The sequence below is a fragment of the Mustela lutreola genome, chromosome 8 (genome assembly GCF_030435805.1).
Source record: "Mustela lutreola isolate mMusLut2 chromosome 8, mMusLut2.pri, whole genome shotgun sequence".
Classification (NCBI taxonomy): Eukaryota; Metazoa; Chordata; class Mammalia; order Carnivora; family Mustelidae; genus Mustela; species Mustela lutreola.
Genome location: NC_081297.1, coordinates 20,972,690 through 20,991,478, shown reverse-complemented (window position 1 = coordinate 20,991,478; position 18,789 = coordinate 20,972,690). Strand labels below are relative to the sequence as shown.

At 36.1% G+C, this 18,789-nt stretch overlaps 1 protein-coding gene across 1 annotated transcript in view; it reads left to right on the top strand.

The window, feature by feature from the left end:
- Positions 1-18,789, top strand: part of PLXDC2 (plexin domain containing 2) — a 475,164-nt gene that overhangs the window by 215,934 nt on the left and 240,441 nt on the right. The window contains exon 3 of the mRNA XM_059183993.1: positions 5,137-5,283. Within this exon, the coding sequence (XP_059039976.1) occupies positions 5,137-5,283 (147 nt within the window). The remainder of the gene's footprint in view (positions 1-5,136; positions 5,284-18,789) is intronic.

Sequence of the window (18,789 nt, the reverse complement as noted above, 5' to 3'; positions counted from 1 at the left end):
CCAGTGGTGGGATTTTGGGGAGACCTGTCTCTGTCTCCAGCCCATCTCGGTGTGGTGTTTTTATCCTTTGCTGTGGAGAAGCCATTCACCCAGCTTGCAGATCTTTTTCAGAGGGAAATGATCCTGCTGTCATAGTCTGGTGTGTCCCTGGGAGGAGGTGATTTTAGGTTCTTCTTACAACACCATCTTGGGGAATGCCCTGCTCCTTTATTTATTTATTTATTTATTTTAACCTATAAGAAATCTCACCAGGAAATTTCTTTTTTTTTTTTAAGATTTTATTTATTTATTGGACAGAGATCACAAGTAGGCAGAGAAGCAGGTAGAGAGAGAGAGAGAGGAGGAAGCAAGCTTCCCGCTGAGGAGAGATCCTGATGTGGAGCTGGATCCCAGGACCCTAGATCATGACCTGAGCCGAAGGCAGAGGCTTAACCCACTGAGCCACCCAGGCACCCCAGGAAATTTCTTAATATTCCAAAATTCTATTGCAGATTTTCTTGGGGCATGGTATATAGATTCAAGTCTTTCTCTGCCTCAGAAAAATGGTTCATCTAATACATTAAAAAAAAAACTTCTCTCTGCCACTGTGTATATGTATATATATCATTTATCTGATATACAGGATCTCTTCTTTTCTATAATTTATATGATTATCCATCTTCAGTATTTATTTTCTTCTTTTCCATTACACATTGTGTACATTTCTCAAGACTGTTTTCTATGTTTTAACTAGTAATTTATTTTTTTATAAATTACTTTTTTTAATTTTAATTTTTTACTCTGTTCTTTTTGGTGGGGGGAGACAGAGGGAGAGGGAGAGAGAGAATCTTAAGCTGGCTCCATGGTCACGTCGGAGCCACACACGGGCCTCTATCTCACTACCCTGAGATCATGACCTCAGTCAAAATCAAGGGTGGGCCGCTTAACCAACTGAGCCACCCACACACCCCTTTTCTTACTGCTACTAATGAATTCATTGCTGTAATTTTTTCCCTGAATACTACCAGCTCACTATTTTTCTTCTTTTATGGTTGTATCATGTTCTCTTAGTTTCTTTTATCAACATTAATTTTTATAGAACATAGAGAACTATTTTTTAACTCTATTTTTGAGGAACTTAATACACACAAGTAGTAATTTATTATTTTTAAACATTTACCTTTATGTGCAGTATGTAGTCCTTGTGAACTCATGTATGTGAGAATGTAATATATTTGGTATATATTCTCACGCTTCGTAAGAACCATTCAAATCATAATATACCTTTATTCATTGCAAACTGTCTTCATGAGGTAACCAGCTGATCCAGTGCTAAATGTTTGATTTAGCACTTTGATTATGTGTTCTATCTATTCATTTTCATGCATTTCAAATGACCAGCACAGTGATGTTCATACAACCTGTACTTGTTTTGTTTTTGTTTATTTTTTTTATTCTCAGTGAAGTAAATTTAGAATTCAGATGCTGTTACTGTATGAGACAGTGTAAGTCATCCATAAAAATGACCCATCATCAAACCAATGTAACACCAAACACCGATGATAGAAGACAGGTTAAGAGTGGGTTAGGAATATTATAAACTGATTGTTGCAGAATGGTTAGCTATAGTTACAATGATTTCCCCCCTGTATTTTTGGTGTATGTCCTCTGTTTACAGCTGCACATTTGCAGGCATATTTGAGAAGCATGGATTTATAGGATTTATAGCTACCTACTGTGCCATCTACTTTCAGTAACAGTTGGTTTCCTAAATGAATTGGCAAGTAGGCATATCACAGTAGTGTTTTGTTTTGTTTTCTATGGCATTAGAAATAGTTTGCTTTCGAGCAGAAAAGGGGAATCTTTGTGCCTGAAGTGGTTTTTGACAACTCTTTAAGTACCATTACTCCCATAAAGAACAAGATGTGGTTTGAATAATTTAGTAGGGCTAAAATGTCACATTTTTGAGATATCTATTTTATGGCTTTCCTTGAAAAACTGAGCCAAACACCTCTCCCTGGAATTTAACAACTTGTGTCTCTAAATTCTGGGTAAGCAATAAATTGTCTTCCTCTTTGAATAAAAGTTGCCATGACAACTTGGCAGGCTTGGGCTATAGAAGTCAAACACCAAACTCCAGTCTTTAGTTTCTCAATATTTTCAAAGATGTGACATAATTTTGGGCAGCTCTGATTTACGTAAAAATGAACATTATTATTAGACATAACAGTGATTGTAATTAGAAAAAGATCATGTGTATTTTTGCAAACAGTCCATTATTTAAGCATAATGATATTCTTTATGTTAACTTTAAGACTATCTATTGATTAATTATAGAGACTTAGGAGTTGAGGGAAATACCAAAGTCATTTTAGATATGTCAATTGTAGCAATTATATTGAACTCTATACTGAAAGTCTATAATTTTTAAGAGAATATTTATTTGGTATTTATATGGTAAGTTTTGGCAACATCATAGACTCTGATACCTAATTTACCTGAAGGTCACATCTCTGACCTCAGTTTGCTGAACTCTTTAGAGTAATACTAGCAATAGGGAGAAAAATTAAAATTTTTATTTAAACTTATTTACTATTTCTTTCAAAACCCCCTTTATATGCAATTCATTGAAATATAAAATGAATCATTATCCTTTATAATTCAGGCTTGACGATTTCCAGCAGTATAGATGCAAGTGTCCGTTTCTGCCGTGTAATTAGCTGGAATACCAGAATTGAATAGATGTTTATTATCCAGATCTATAAGTCTGTAGAGATTACCTTATTCACTGTTGCTTAAGTTAAGTCTCTTTTGGTTGGAAGTTAGGGAAATGTGTTTGTCAGAATTGACAATAACTCAATTCAAGGTGTTTTCATAACAAATATTTAATGATTCAACTAAGTGAAAAGCCCAGGGTGCACGAAATGCACTGGATGGGGGTGCTAGCTTTCTTGTGCTTGCAGAGATGATGACTTCATCTCTGTCTGTGTTTGCTTTATCGTCAGGTGGGGGTTCCTCATGGTAGCAAAATGGTGGCAATAGTTGCAAGTCATATGGCTAGCCATCTCAGCCATCAGAATAAGGCAAATTATCTCTTTTTATATAAACTCCTACATGTCTCACTAATTGGTCTATTTTAGGTTATGTGCTTCTAATGCCATGGGCTGTTGTGGCCGGTGGAATGATGGGTGTCGAATGGCTTGTGCCCAGTGTCAAAGAGGGTACCCAATCACAGCGTCCGCGGTGAAGCACCAGACAGCAGAGAGGAGCTGAGTATATGTTAGAGACACAACAAAATGCTTGTTCCCCTCCTAGAACCCAGGCAGTCAGTGTCACAATGTTCTGGAAGGGAGTGCTAGAAAACCACTAGAATATTAAATCTCTCTTGGGCTGCATGGAATCTTATTCATGGTTCTTCTTTGTATCTCCTTTTCTCTTCTTTCTCTGAAGAACTTTTTTATTTTTCATCATGGTTATACCCATAATTTGCATGTGATACCTAGAGTTTAATTAGAGGCTGGAGATTTACCTAGGATTTTTTTTTAATCTTACTGTTAACATTTAATCACTGTTCTCAAGACTTATATTTAGGGCCATAATTTTTCTTTTATTCACGGGGAAAAATCTGTTTAGAATACTGCCTAGGAAATTCCTTTCCTTTATGTAGACAGCTTTATATATTAATAGCCTGATGACTTGTGAAAAGGTTCTTGGAATTTCTGTTCTGACTAGATATCAAGAATAATTGTATTTTATTTAATTAGCACTTCAGTAACAAATGCATTCAACAGAGTTCGCATTCCATACCTTATTATTCAAATCATGTACCCTCTATTTACCAAACATTATCTTTACATATACCTGAATGTTTTTAAATATATTTTATCTAGCAGACTCCTCAAATTGATAAGCACATTCACATTTTATGGTAAAAAAGAAAAAAAAGTAAAATTCATTGCAATCTGAGTTAGGCAAGAATCATATGATTTTTCTGGATGTTCCTCAGCAATATCCCCCTTTTAAAACATTTAAATCTCTTCATTGAGTGAAAATTAAAGTTTTTGTGATGGGCATCATGGTGATAATCAATACTGTGACTTCAAATAAAAGTAGAATTTAATAACCCAAATTATAGGGGGAAAAATGTGTTGTTTCCATTCCTAGAATCATTAACTTAGATCTGGCCCAAGTTTTAAAGAAGAGAAGTTTGGATTTGTTGTCACTCAGTAGTAATTATAGTTCAGGTTTTCAGTAAATAGATCCAAAAGTGACATTTTGTTCAGGCGGCAATTAGATCCCTAGAATTACTTTGATAAATAGACTATTGTAAACAGAGTGAATATTTTTCCTCTATGTTTTATTTATTTAACAATTTCCTCTAAAGAAGGTTATTTTATATGTTTTTAAATCTAATTCATTTTCCTTCGAGGTTATTTAATGCCTCTGGTTATTTTGAAGAATAGTATCATGTCTAGTTTCATAGTACTGTTTTTGTTCATTTTTTAAGAATTTTAGGGACACTATCTCTAGGGTTTTTTTCTTTCCTTTGGGGGTGGACTTTCTTTTTTTTTTTTTTTTTTTTTCATGAACTCTGTCTACAGCTCTGTCATATATATAAATTAGGTGTATATTGACTTGCATGCTTTTTTTTCCCAGCCTTTTTGAGGCTGGAATACATAATTGACATAGAGCATTGTATAAGTTTAAAGTGTACATCCTCTTGATTTGGTAAACTTATATACTGCAAAACGATTGCCACTAATGCTACCATTACTGTTCGCATTAGCTAAGACCTCCATCACATCTCATAACTACCATTTCGTTTTTGTAGTGAGGCATCTATTCTCTTAGCTACCTTCAAGTGTATAATTACAGATTCATTAACTGTAGTTACCACGCTGTAGATTAGATCCCCCAAATGTCTTATAACTGGCAATTTATACTCTTCAGCCAACATCTTCTCACTTCCCCCATTCCACAACCCCTGGTACCACCGTCATACTCTGTTTTTCTGAGTTCAGCTTTTTCAGATTCCACATATAAGTGAGAACATACAGGATTTGTCTTTCCCTCTCTGATTTATTTCACTTAGCATAATAACCTCAAGGCCTATCCATGTTGTCTCTGTTCTTGATGTGCATTATTCTTTTATTATAGGAGGACACAGATCACAATTACTATATATCTCGGATATATGGTCCCTCTGATTCTGCCAGCCGGAGTTTGTGGGTGAACATAGACCAAATGGAAAAGGACAAAGTGAAGATTCATGGAATATTGTCCAATACTCATCGGCAAGCTGCAGTAAGTGCTTTGGCATTTTAAGGGCTTTTTCCTACCGTGAAAAAATTCTTGCTTTAATTGGCATATCAGCCCTGGTTTATTGTGTTCACTTTTTATTACTTCGTTCTGCAATTGCAATTTAGATTAGTAATTGCATATAAGATCTTAAAGAAAATGAAAAAGAATTATTTTTGAGAAACCACTACCAATTTAATAATCAATTAAATAAATTAATCATTAATTTCCCTAGCAAAATGATGAGTTGAATATTCAAAGTCAAGATTGATCTGGGATGATTTTCAGTCTTCTTGTAATCTATGAATTTAGAGAACATTGGGGAAAAAAAACTACATGAATTTGATATCTCCCATTTTACATAGGTTTATTAATCTCTTGGTCTAAAAAAGATTTCACCATAAACATTTATGATTCCAATGGCATATGTAGGTCAAATTATGTATCTTAGTGAAGAAGTTTGATATAAAGGAAAAAAATTAAATCTGAAAATCTCCGAACATTTTTTCAGCCTGATTTTATCATTTACCAGCTCTGGCTCCTTAAACAAGGAATGTAATTAAATAATGAGGTATAGTTTCTGCATCTATATAGTGGTAATGGCAGGATACTAATACAGGCCTCACTTACTGTATATGGTTTTCCATGTCCTAGTCCACATGTCCAACTACGGGCTTATATAGATTAGCTTTTCAATCTTCACAGCATATCCCCTTTTATTTAAATATTATTGCCATCCACGTATTGGAGATGAGAGAACTGAGTGTTGGAAAAGTCAAGGAACCTGCCTAAAGGTCTCCAGCTAGTAAATGATGAGACAGCACTTTTTCATAGTCATTTTCTGAGAAATTCTTGATTTAACTTTTCAAAAGTATTTAGTTTTGCTCTCATGGATAACACCAATGATCTTACCATCATGGAAATCATGTCTTTGCTGTTTAATATGACTTAAAGTAAAAACACAATGACTTCGGCCTTTCAAATGTAATTGCCATTACTGATTTAAAGATAGAACTAACAGAGTCAATGGCTTACATGATTTAAAGAGGCACGGATTTGATGGTTATATCAAAAGTTTTAGCCAAAATCCTTCATTGTATATATGTAGACTTTCTTCTTTCCAAGAAATCAACTTCTAACAGTTAAAATGGAAATTAATAACTTACCGTGTGATGATTCACTGAATTGTCAGTGTGGAGCACAAGTTTTCTGAGACTGAGAAGCAAACAAAGGAGCCATCTCGCCTTACTGAATTCCGTCATCCCTTTTCTATTCCATATTCAGGCAACCCCGGGCAAGATGACAGATTCAGAAATGATTCACTGTTGGATTTAGAACAGATTTTCAAAAGAAGAGAAAATGAGAAAGATTAGATTAGGACAGTGTCTATCAGAAATTTCTTGCATTTGACAGTCTTCCCACTATATTACAGTATCTAATAGTGTAAAATGCCCTTTGCTAAAGTTCACATGTTGGGTGCATCCCGTTGAAGGAAGTTTCCATAAATTGGCCCAACTGTGGTGTCAGCCGCTGTGAATGAAACCTCTAGGCAAGAATGAAGGTTATCAGTTAAACTGTTAGTGGATTTCTGCTTACACACTTTTATAATTTCCTCTGCTCTTCCAAAAGTGCAGCAGTTTGAATGTCTTGAATATTCTTTCCTCGAAGAATATTTTTTCTGTTGGGAAGAGGGCTCCCTTAGTAGCCATGTGGCCTCAAGTCTCTGATTAGTTTCAAGAAAAATCATGATGCTGTAATAGCCATTTTTTTTCTTACTGGTAGTGTGGGAGAAACACTGTTGCTTTCAACACCAAAGATTGGCTTAAATGCAAATGCTTGAGCTTCTGCTTGTGACTTAGCTGGTGTTCCTACATAGACATCGAAATACTTACCATTGGTAGAAACTTTCATTTTAGCTACTCTGTCATTGTCATACCTTGTTTTGTTTTGTTTTGTTTTGTTTTGCTTTGTTTTGTTTTTTAACAAGAGTTTTAGCCATCAGAAAACATTTCTTAGAGTTAGAAACTGGTCCTATACCCATTTTCCCTATCGCTATCAACAGAACACACACACACACACACACACACACCCCTAGGTACAGGCTTCCATTTACAACAACAGAATTGATAATATTTCTTAGTGTTTTGTTTTCTTTTTCCTGGAAAACTTCACCATTTAGAGTCCTTCACTTAAGTATATTCTTATGTTGGAACTTACACATTTAGTTAATACAATATTTTTTAAAATTTTTTTTTTAAATTTTTCTACAAACATTCTTGTTTTGTTCAGTGTGTCTGTTAAATATTAGTCTGAGATTTCCAAATTATAAAGAGTGATTCATGTGTAAAATTTCCTCAGTTGGCCTCTCCACCTTTCCAATCTTGCCTCATTCTCTTTGCTCCATTTCTGTTATGCCTTCCTGGGAGAAGAATCAGGTTGAGGACAGAACTGCAATGCATTATGACCAGGGGGCTCCCTAGGGTCCATAAACACCCTCCCTCCTACCCCCACACAACACACACACAACCTAGGCACCAACTGCTGCTACTCCCCCCATGATGTTACTGAGAGGCTTTAGCACAAGGGAAAATGACAAACAGGACATGTCACATCCACTTTATTAATTAGGTTTGTTTGATGTCGTAAGCATCATAATCCTTGGTATAAAGCTCTCTGGTAATTTAGCTGGAAACAGGACTTAAATTTAAGCTCTAAGGGAAGATGGATGTTTCTCAAATCTTATCACCCAATGGTGTAATTTTCATGACCAAGGATATACGTTCTGTCAACAAATTAGACAAAAAAAAGAGAAAAAAAATCTGTATCTAAGGGCAGACTCAAAAGCATTTGGCTAACTAACCCAGCCCTGGATAAGCCGGAGGCGAATGAGAAAACTGGGAAAGACTGGGTGTCCCTGAAGATGCAGCTTCACTCTCCCTCCCAGGCTGCTGCGGAATGGCTCAGAGGAAGGGAAAAGAATGTCTGACTTGAAAGCATGATAATTTTTAAAAGATTTATTTATTTTTAGAGAGAGAGGATACGAGAGAATGTGCATGCATGCACTCAAGCTGGGAGGGGGTAAGGGGAGAGGGAGAAAGAGAGACCCTCCTCCCACCGCAGGCACAGAGCCAGGTCACTGGCTCAAACCCAGGACCCCACGATGATGACCTGAGCCAAAATCGAGAGTTAGCCACTTAACCAACTGAGCCACCCAGGTGCCCCCAGCATGATTTTTTAAAGAAATATTTTCCCCTCCACCACCATCATTTACAAAGGCAGTCTAAACAGCATTTTGGAGTCTTATAGTAATATTCTAGTAAAAGGAAGAGAGTAGAATTGAAGTAAGAGCTTTCCCTTTTCTCCTTTCCACAATAATATTTTATAATTTCAGGGTGGAGGAAAACTTAGAAATCATTCGTTTCAAATCCTTCACAAGCCAAAACCCATTAATTTCTTTTTCCTTTGAGAATGTAAACCATACTCATTAGTATGTATATTACATATGTGTGCTATAACTTGATTATGATCTCTCCATTGTCCTTTTTGTTTGAATCACATTTCTTAAATCATTATTGTGAAAAAAAAAAAAAAACAGGTGTTAAAACCTAGTTTTAACTTTGATAGATTAGAGGAAGAAGCATGTTTTCATAGACAAGGGATAGTGAAAATTTGTCTAAGTCCCCACCATAGGGCAAGCAATGAGCCAGATACTTGATATTCAAGTACTGGAACTTATTTAGATTTTTTGTCCTTTATTCAAAGTCACACAGTTGTCAGACTGCAGATCTAGAAGTTTCGGACTATAAACCTAGGAACTCATCCCTCTTGTTTCTTTTCCTCTGTGTGAACCTTCAAATTCCACACGTTTGATATTTTCTTCTGTATTTCTATATCCATATTATTTAATTTGTTGTGGGACACAAAGTTTAATGCCACAGCCAGACAAATAAGAATTATTTTGCTTTCTGAAATCAGAGTTTATGAAATTCTGATTCACAACTCCTAGAGAAGTACCACTGTCCTGGTAGAAGGAATCCAGGGTCACGGAAGTCATGAAACCTTGGCTCCAAAACTCATTTTCTTAGTCTCTGGCCTCTCTGTGTATTAGTTTTATAACTTGGAGGAAAAGGGGAAAAAAATACCTGCCTTGATTACCTTCTAGTGCTACTTTAAGAATAAAAATGAAATGGATTTGAAAGGATGCTGAAAATAGTAAATAAAAATGAGATTGTAAGGCAGTGCTATTTGAGAGGCCTTATTCTTTATAACAAAAAACAATCCCCAAATAAGTTAATCCCAAGGGCTCTTCAGGATTCTCCAGTAGATAGATATACATCTCTATTTTTATCTATGTTGTAGCTCCATAATTTTTTTTTCCCCAAGGAAACACCAGTGTGCTCTTGGCCAAATGTAAGCATGCTCTTAGCTTAACATTTTTTTATCTATTTGTTGGTAGAAAGATTGATTCTTTATATAAGAAACCCAAGCAAAAATAAATGAAATTCTGCTCTCTATCTCTGTCATAGTTCAGGTAAGGTTTTTTTTTTTTTTATGGAACTTGTATGTTTTTTGATGTGGTCTTTTTTTTTTTTTAAATTTTGAAAATTGGACTACTCTCACTGGAGATCCTCAGACTATATGAAATGCACAGAAGCCATCATTTTAAAATATTAATTAAGTTGAGATACCTGGGCGGCTCAGTCGGTTAAGTGTCCGACTCTTGATTTTGGCTCAGGTCATGATCTCAGGATTGCGAGATGGAGCTCTGTTGAGCTCCATGCTCAGTGGGGAGTCTGCTTGAGATTCTCTCCCCTCTCCCCCTCCCTGCCTCACTCTCTCTCTCTCTCTCTTTTTTTTTTTTTTTTTTTTTTTTTTGTCCAGGAACGTAACACCATTCCAACTAACATTTCCATGTGTCTTTCATTTACATAATGTTGCTGTTGGTGGGCTAAATTTGGTTGTCTGTGGTGATTTGATCAGTTGTTTTCTCATACTGCACAATTTAATTTTTTCCTGTGCACCAGAAAATCTGTTGAGAAGTTGTTATTTTTCTAAATGATTAACTCAGAAGTCAGTGTAATTTGCTGTCTCTTTTAGGCAGAAATCTAGACCACACATTTTTGCCTGAGTTCTGTTCACACTAACAATAAGTTGCTTTTATTTATTTTGACTGTGACTGGTTGGCTAAACTTGCTTCTTTCTGTCATGTGAGCTGCTCCATTTCAAGCAAGACCTAACCGTTCATCAACCTGGCTTTATTGGCCTTTGATCTTGGGATTTTCCACTAGTTTAATGACCGACTGGCATGAGTTGTGTCTCCATGAGTCTCTCTGCCAAAATTTTGGTTTAATTAGGTTATTTTACTATTATTATTGTACTTAAGTCACTTATCAATTTTGAGAATAATTGTCTGTGTCCTGAAGAAAGTTTTAGTTGAGGGACTTTTATGGAAAATAAAGGCATGTCTTTGTTCCACTCCACGAAACTAACATGAGATGAGAGTAGCTGAGTTCTGTTCCTCTGCATCCCAGGGAAATGAGTTGGTCCACCTGCCTTAAAGCCAGTCAATAAATACACAGAAAGATCTATTCCTTCTCCTGCTGATGGCTTTAATAACACAGATTAAATGTTCCTTAAGCTAACCTAATATGCTGAGTTTAGTAAACATGTTTTACTGATACAATTACCTACATAGATGTATATTAGTAATTATTTAAGCTACCTTTGAGATCTTCCTGTGAATCTAGGAACCACTTCAGACAGAGAAGGGACTTTGGAGAGTCTTAAAGATAGCTTTATGAACCCTACAGTGATCAATTTTAATGCATGTAACAAGTCTTAGTTTTCCAATCCAAAAACATACTTTAAAAAGAAATCATACTCTAATTCATCATATTTCAGTTCAATTCAATCTTATTTCTCCATATGGGTCTTTAGTGGATGACTTACCATTATTTGTGTAAAATTAGAGTCTTGGAGGTAACCTTATTCATACTCTCTGACCAGGGACAGTTGTAAAATAATTCTAGATCGATAAATCTCTGCCCAGCTTTCAAAGTCACAAGTGAGGCAGACACTTGAGGCTTCTCTAGAACCTTCTTGGTCTGAGATTTCATTTGCATGAAACTTTCATAATCATAAAGCTCCTAACAGGGACCCCACAGCCATGTCTCAGGTGGAATAAATAAGTTCATTTACTCCTGTTTTTCCTTCTAGATTCTCTTCTCCAACCTATTTTTGATCATCTTTTCTGAGATGTCTCCATGAGCCCACGAAGACCTACTAACACTTAATTTTACAAAACATGTGTGCAAAACATATTCTCACCCTGAAGTTGTAAAATGATAAAGCTTTCATGTGACTCTTTTGCAGGAAATATTTTATAACACAGAAAAGTCAGCAAAACATGGAATATAATATTCTTTAAGAGTGAATACTACTGAAAGAAAATATACTTAATTCCTATGAAAAATCTGAAATTATAGAATATAAAAAAATTTAAGACATTTTGCAATTGGTATTTCTTGGACAAGCTAGTATTTTAGAACTTTTAAAAATATTGGTTATACCAGGGTGCCTGTTGGCACAGTCAGTTAGGCATCTAGCTCTTGGTTTCAGCTCAAGTCGTGATCTCAGGATCCTTGAGATGGAGCCCTGTGCTGGGTTCTGTGCTGAATGTAGAGTCTGCTTGGAATTCTCTCTCCCTCTCCCTCTGTCCCTTCCACTCATGCCTCTTTCTCTCTCTCTCACTAAAATAAATAAATCTTTAAAAATATATAATACTAATTTGCACTACCTTTATTTTTGCCTCTTTCCTTTTACCAAGTTATACCCTATTGCTTACCCTAAGGAAAATAGTCAGAATCTTTCATTGTTTGTTTATAAGTTGGCTTCCCATTAGAATTTCTGCTGTGCCTCAGTTTCCAGACCCAGAAAGTGGGTGTCTATTTCCTTATTTACTGGAGGTGCTCTGTTAAAATGCCAGTGGGACTAGAAGTAAACCACCGATAGCCACTCTCAGTTGGTGATGAATTGCCAGGAATGTCTTATCATGCAGCAGCTGCTACCTGAGAAGAAATGCCAAGTAAGGTTCATTGCTGATAAATGGGCCAGGGATTAGGCACCTAAGCCCTAATCCCCTACAGGGTAGATTGTAGAGACAGGTAAGTTTTCTAAGGGAACAAATCCCAGGAGCTGTGTTGGGAGGCATCATTTTTCACAGATTTTGAAAAATCCAGAAGTTTCCAATTGTGGTAAAATGTTAGACATTAGTGAATCTGTATAAACAATATAAAAGGCTCTTTGTAAAAAAAAAAAAAAATTAAATTTTAAATGATTTCCAAATAAAAAGTTAAAAAAGAGACGTTAGCAGAGGAAGATGAAGAGGTAAAACTGAACTTATCCTAAATTTCAATTTCAACCTGTAATCAAGTTTTGAATTGTTTATTTATTCTTCTGATAAACTTGGCCCTCGTTTAATGCCAAATCTTAACATCTCAGTTGAAAGGCAACTTGATATCATGTTTAAATATACAGACTTTGAAACAGGCTGCCTGGATTTGATTCCTCACTTTGCTGACTACTCCTGGGTGACTTTGAGTGTGTTATTTACTCTCTGTTCATCACTTTTCTTATCTGTAAAATGGGAACACAGTATCTACCGTCTAAGGTTGTCATTAGTATTAAATGATTTACCATTTATGCAATGCTCAACTCAGTGGCTGGCATGGTGCTAGAGATGTCCGTTACATTAATGTTAACAATCATCATGCAAACATTTAACCCTTTTAACACAGTTATTTTCCACTGATGAGAAAGAAGGGAAGACAGATTGTAATCAACTGAGGCAAGAGAGGACCTTTGCAAACAGCAAAGGAGCATCCATAGGAATATTTTTCTTGCCCTGCCCTGTTGGAGGTTCACTGGTCAAGGACAAAACACAAGTGTCATTGCCTTTGGTATCCTGTGGTTCCAAGTCACTGCTCAGTGCTTAGTGAGCCACTGCCTGGCTAGCAGGTACCTCTATCCCTCAGTCCCTGAAATGGAAAATTTCAGGCCATATAAGTGTTACCAGGCAAAGTGACAATGTTATCCAGAATGCAGTCTATTTACCCTTTTAACACATTTCACGCTTGCTAAGTTTTCCTTACGACACTCTTTTTATGTTTCAAAGACCATTATGTGACATAGAGCCTTGCTGCTCCAAGTGGGGTCCCTAGGGGCAGTATCAGCAGCCCTAGAAGTTTGTTAGAAGTGCAGAATTTCAACCCCTTCACCCCGAGACCTGCAGAATCAGAATCTGTATTTTAACAAGTACCCCCAGATGATTCTCATGTGCCCTTCAGCTTGAGACGCCTGACGGAATCCACTGCCTTGCTTCTAGAACAGTGTGGAAAAATCCAGACGTGGCTTCTGGTTCTCGTTCTCCTCCCACCCACCCTCCTAGGACTTCTTTATACAATCCTGTTACTCTTTCTCTGTTCCCCTGAACAGTGTTGTTCTGCACCCTGCCTGAATGGCAAATATTCACAAAAACTACTTTGAATAATTTTCAACATGTGCAAATACAGGGCAAGCTACCGCAAGCCAAGTGTTTGCTGGGAACCATGCAATGCGAGAGGTCAAAAGATAGGGTGACAGTTCACTTCACCTCTAATTCCTTTAAAGAGCATAAGGTAAATGCTCAGTGTTTCCATTTTGTTTGCCAGTATAGGCACAGTCCCATGCAGAGCGTCATTCAATATGCGGGGTTAATTAAGTTCTTAGTTCTGTTAGGAAAAAAGTGCTGAGGCAGTTAGAATTTCTAACTCAGAAAATCAATTCAATTGATGGGCTTTATTTCTGAAAGGAATAGCCAGTCTCTTGTCCTTATATATATATATTTTTTTAATGATTTATTTTTTTTTTAAGATTTTTTTATTTATTTATTTGACAGAGAGAAATCACAAGTAGATGGAGAGGCAGGCAGAGAGAGAGAGAGGGAAGCAGGCTCCCTGCTGAGCAGAGAGCCCGATGCGGGCCTCGATCCCAGGACCCTGAGATCATGACCTGAGCCGAAGGCAGTGGCTTAACCCACTGAGCCACCCAGGCGCCCTCTTGTCCTTATATTTACATATTGATTAGCCCCTTTCCATGAACGTTTTGATCTTTTAATTAGGTTTCCAGTGTTTTTAGTCACTGGATTAGCAATCATGTCCTGTCCACATGGGCTGTGAAAGGTGGTTAACATTGTATTTTTACCAAAAAAAAAAAAAAAAAAAAAAAAAAAAAAAAAAGTTTTTCCATGGTCAAAATATTATGAGTTATACTGGCCACTATAGCTGTTTTATTTCTGGAATACACTCAGCTCATTTATGGCCTAAACAGGATTTTTACTTCAGAGGCCATCAAAGAAGTTGGTATCACTGCTGCTTACAGGTATATGCCCTCTATCACCCATTTTCTCTCTTTAGGAGTTGCTTATTGGGGGCACCCGTCCACTTAAATTTTTCTGTTTCTACATCTGCATACATACATGTCTATGTGCCCACCTTTGTATCACTCTCCTGTCTCAGTTTATGTTACTGTTGTGAGGAGATCAATTTCAGTGGCCTGGGTGAATAAACCAGTGACAAGCAATTACCATTGAGAATTGTAAAAAAGAAAACAAATGTTCTCTAAGTTTAGAAAATAGGAACCCTGGATCTGTCATTGGAGGGTAGGAAATGGAAGCATCCACGCCGCACATGTGCAAAAAAAAAAAAAAAAAGGAGTTCAGTCTGTGTGCATGTCTGTTGAGAAGGGACCTGTGTGTGGCCATCAGGCCTCATGGTGCATGGCTCACTGTGGCTCCACCCAGCACGGCTCAGTCCATCCAGGCCCTGAGATCCCGAGTTTCCTTGAAGAACACTGTACATTTTTCAATTTTCTCTTTTTTTATGGCTTTGGCTTCATGCATATAAGCGCCTTCTGACTATGTCTTATTATTACTACATTTTAAAGGAAATTCTTATGTCTACCAAGAACAAAAACATGAATAACTGACAGTATTAAGGGTCCCAGGTAGAAAACACAGTTATGGAAGGTCTGATAAAAGGTAGGAAAAGAAACACCTGGTATAGAAGAAGGGGGATGGAATAATATAGTGATCAAAACTCAAAAGTTTTGGGGTGCCGGGGTGGCTCAGTGGATTAAGCCGCTGCCTTCAGCTCAGGTCATGATCTCAGGGTCCTGGGATCAAGTCTCGCATCGAGCTCTCTGCTAGTGGGGAGCCTACTTCCCTCTCTCTCTTTCTGCCTGCCTCTCTGCCTACTTGTGATCTCTGTCTGTCAAATAAATAAATAAAATCTTTAAAAAAAAAACTCAAGAGTTTTGGGGTCAAACATATGTGGATTAAAATTCTAGCTTTAGTACTTCTAGTGGTTAGAACTTATTATTTTGTTTTGTGTGTGCGTGAAGTTGTTGTTGTTGTTTTTTAATTTCAGGCTTATTAAAAAACTTTCAAGAAACATTGAAAGAGTTCCCATATAGCTTTTACCTAGCTTCCCAAATGTCAATACCTTATATATTCATGGTATAATTATTTATACCAAGATATCAACACTTGTCCTATACTCTTAACTAATCTGTAGGCCTTGTTCATATTTGTTAATTGTTCCCAGACCATCTGTTTTTCTTATTTAGAATCCACTCTAAGACCTACATTGCATGTATTTGTCCAATATCCTAGCATCCTTCAATCTATGATAGTTTTTCAGACTTTCTTTGTCTTTTTGTGAACTTGATGCTTCTGACGAGTAATGGTCTGTTACTTCATATAATGTCTCTGATTTGGGGTTTGTCTACTGTTCTTCATGTTTTAACATGGGTCTCTGCTTTTGGCAAAAATTACTTTTTGTGGTATTACAGAAATGGTATTTTGTCCTTCATTGTGCATCATATCAGAAGGTACGTGACTAGTGATGTTAACTTTGATCACCAGCTTTGGGTGATGTCTTCCAGATTCTGTTCCTTCACTGTGAAGTTACTATGTTTCCTTTTGTGATGATCAGGTATCTTTTGCAAGATACTTTGTGACTATGCAAATATACTGTTTCTTATCTTACTTCCAACTTCTAATTTTAGCATTCAGTCTTGACAAATACAGACAAAATACTTGCATAATGGCTGATGTATTTAATGCTAATTCTATTTTCCTAACACCAATAAATATAGTAGTTGTGATTATTCCAATATAACAAACATGAGAGCATCATAACATGGCTCAGAACATAGTCTCTAATGGTGATATTGGTTCTATTGGTAAAGCAGTTTGCCTGCATTGATATTAGAGACAACAGACATCCCATCACTTCCAGCTCTTTGTTAGGAATCAAATAGGGAGCTATTTTTGTTTAGGAAACTAGTTCCAAGGAACTATTGCTATGCTACGCACCTTCGTGTGTGTAATGTAATATTCACCATCATTGACTCAGTGCTTATGAAGGTCCACATGTTATTTGGTCATTTGATCCTTATAATAAACCCTTGAAGAAACGTCTTGACTACAGATGAGCAAACTGTGGCTTAAGTAGGCTAAATAATTTATGAAATCACACAGCTACTAAGCACCAAAGCAGGGATATAATTTCAAGTCTCTCTGAGTCCAAACCCATGCTAGATCATTAAAAACGAGAAAAGAACCATTGCAAATTGAAAAATAAAGCTTCATCAGGCTCCATTAAAAGAAGATTACAAAATGTGTGTTTTCTGATTGGTAAAGGAGGAAGGCTCTGGTGATCGATTCTAAGCACTTATAGGTGAATGAGTTTTATGTGGACTTTACCCAGGTTCAAGAAAATTACTCAATTGTTTTGTGCATTCTGGAAGGATATATCATATCACAATTAAGAAATTAAGTTTATTCATAGTTAGCTACAAAAAAGTTATCCTAAGAAGAATGATTATTGAATCATTCTTATTTACTAGATATATAAATCGTATTGGAAATGAGATCATTTATTCAGGTATTCCAGATGAAATCTAGTGTCACTAGATATACTCATGTAAATAAAGCAAAAAACATGATTTTTCTTAAATTTTGCAGTTCCTCTCAATGTTAAGGCTTGCCATAAATAAACAAATTGAAAATCATATGTCTCAAGATTTATTTGATTATTTTTTGAAATGTTTTTGGGAAAAATAATACAGACCACATTTTGCCAATAATAATAATAATAATATCCCACCTATTTGACAGCTACAAGATACAAATGTGTGCTCCTCAAACATCAAATGATTTGAATGACTGAAAATAAAATGTTAAAATATGTAGCTAAATATTAATGATTGATTCATGAATTCATTCTCCAATAAGTGAATTATCCCTAAAATTCTTTGGACACTTTGCTATCATGAGCTCATGAAAGCAGCAATTACTTAAAGTTTAGTCACTACTGATTTTCTTGCAGCAAGCTCCAAGCTCTTTTTATCAGGATTATGTCTTAAACAAATGAAATAAACACTTGGGGGAACCAGGAAAGTGAAGCTTTATTACTGTACATAAGATGTCTTTTTAAAAAAGTCTTAAAATAAAAAGCAGTTTTTATTAATGACATTATAAAAAATGGCTTTCAAGATGATAAATGTGCCCACTCCATATACTTTTTTTTTTTTTTCTTTTTTTTTTTTTTAATTTTTTATAAACATATATTTTTATCCCCAGGGGTACAGGTCTGTGAATCACCAGGTTTACACTCCATATACTTAACTTGTATTAAGAGGCTTCTGTCTTTAAAGTGTTACAGGCATTGGCAAATTAATTTATTGTTGTAATACTGGTGAGAAATAGGCAAACAAGTTAAACTAGAATAGTGTTTACTTAGGATTACAGTTCCCATGTTATTAAAAAAGAATTAGCAGAGATCATAATAATTAGTCTGAAACAGACAGCAATTAGCATAAGAAGAATCTGTAGAAGAGGCAATAAGAGGTGCAGACACTCTTAGAGGTCTAGTAGGATGGCCCTAATTGAGTCTGATAGTCTGTTCCCAACAGCAATTTTATGGGGTGCATTGTGGGAGATTGTGATGTGGTTTTAAAGGTCACAATTGTGCATGGCTGTACCTGCCATGAATCTGCACCAGACCACCTGGGATCTATTTATAAACCTGTACAAACTCTTCAAAGAATGTTTCATAAATTTATCCTCCCCCATATGGAGAAGTCATATGTGCTTGCTTGTCTCAAAATTACCATTTCTCCTTTCAAATAATTCACTGCTTTCCACAGAGTGTAAGGAAGTAGCAAATTCAGTTGATCTTATTTATGTCACGTATGCTCTTGAGAATTTCACTTCTGAGCTTTTATTTTATATTTTTCCCAGACTGTTAATTAATAATCACATGACAGGTTTGCTGAACCCTTCGTCCCTCTACATAGATATACTGCTTAAGGGGTGAGATCCAAGACAGGGTAAAGTACAAAGCATGTTTCAATATTACGGTGGCTTTTGTTTACAGTGGCTTTTTGTGACAAATTCCAGGGTTCTGTTAG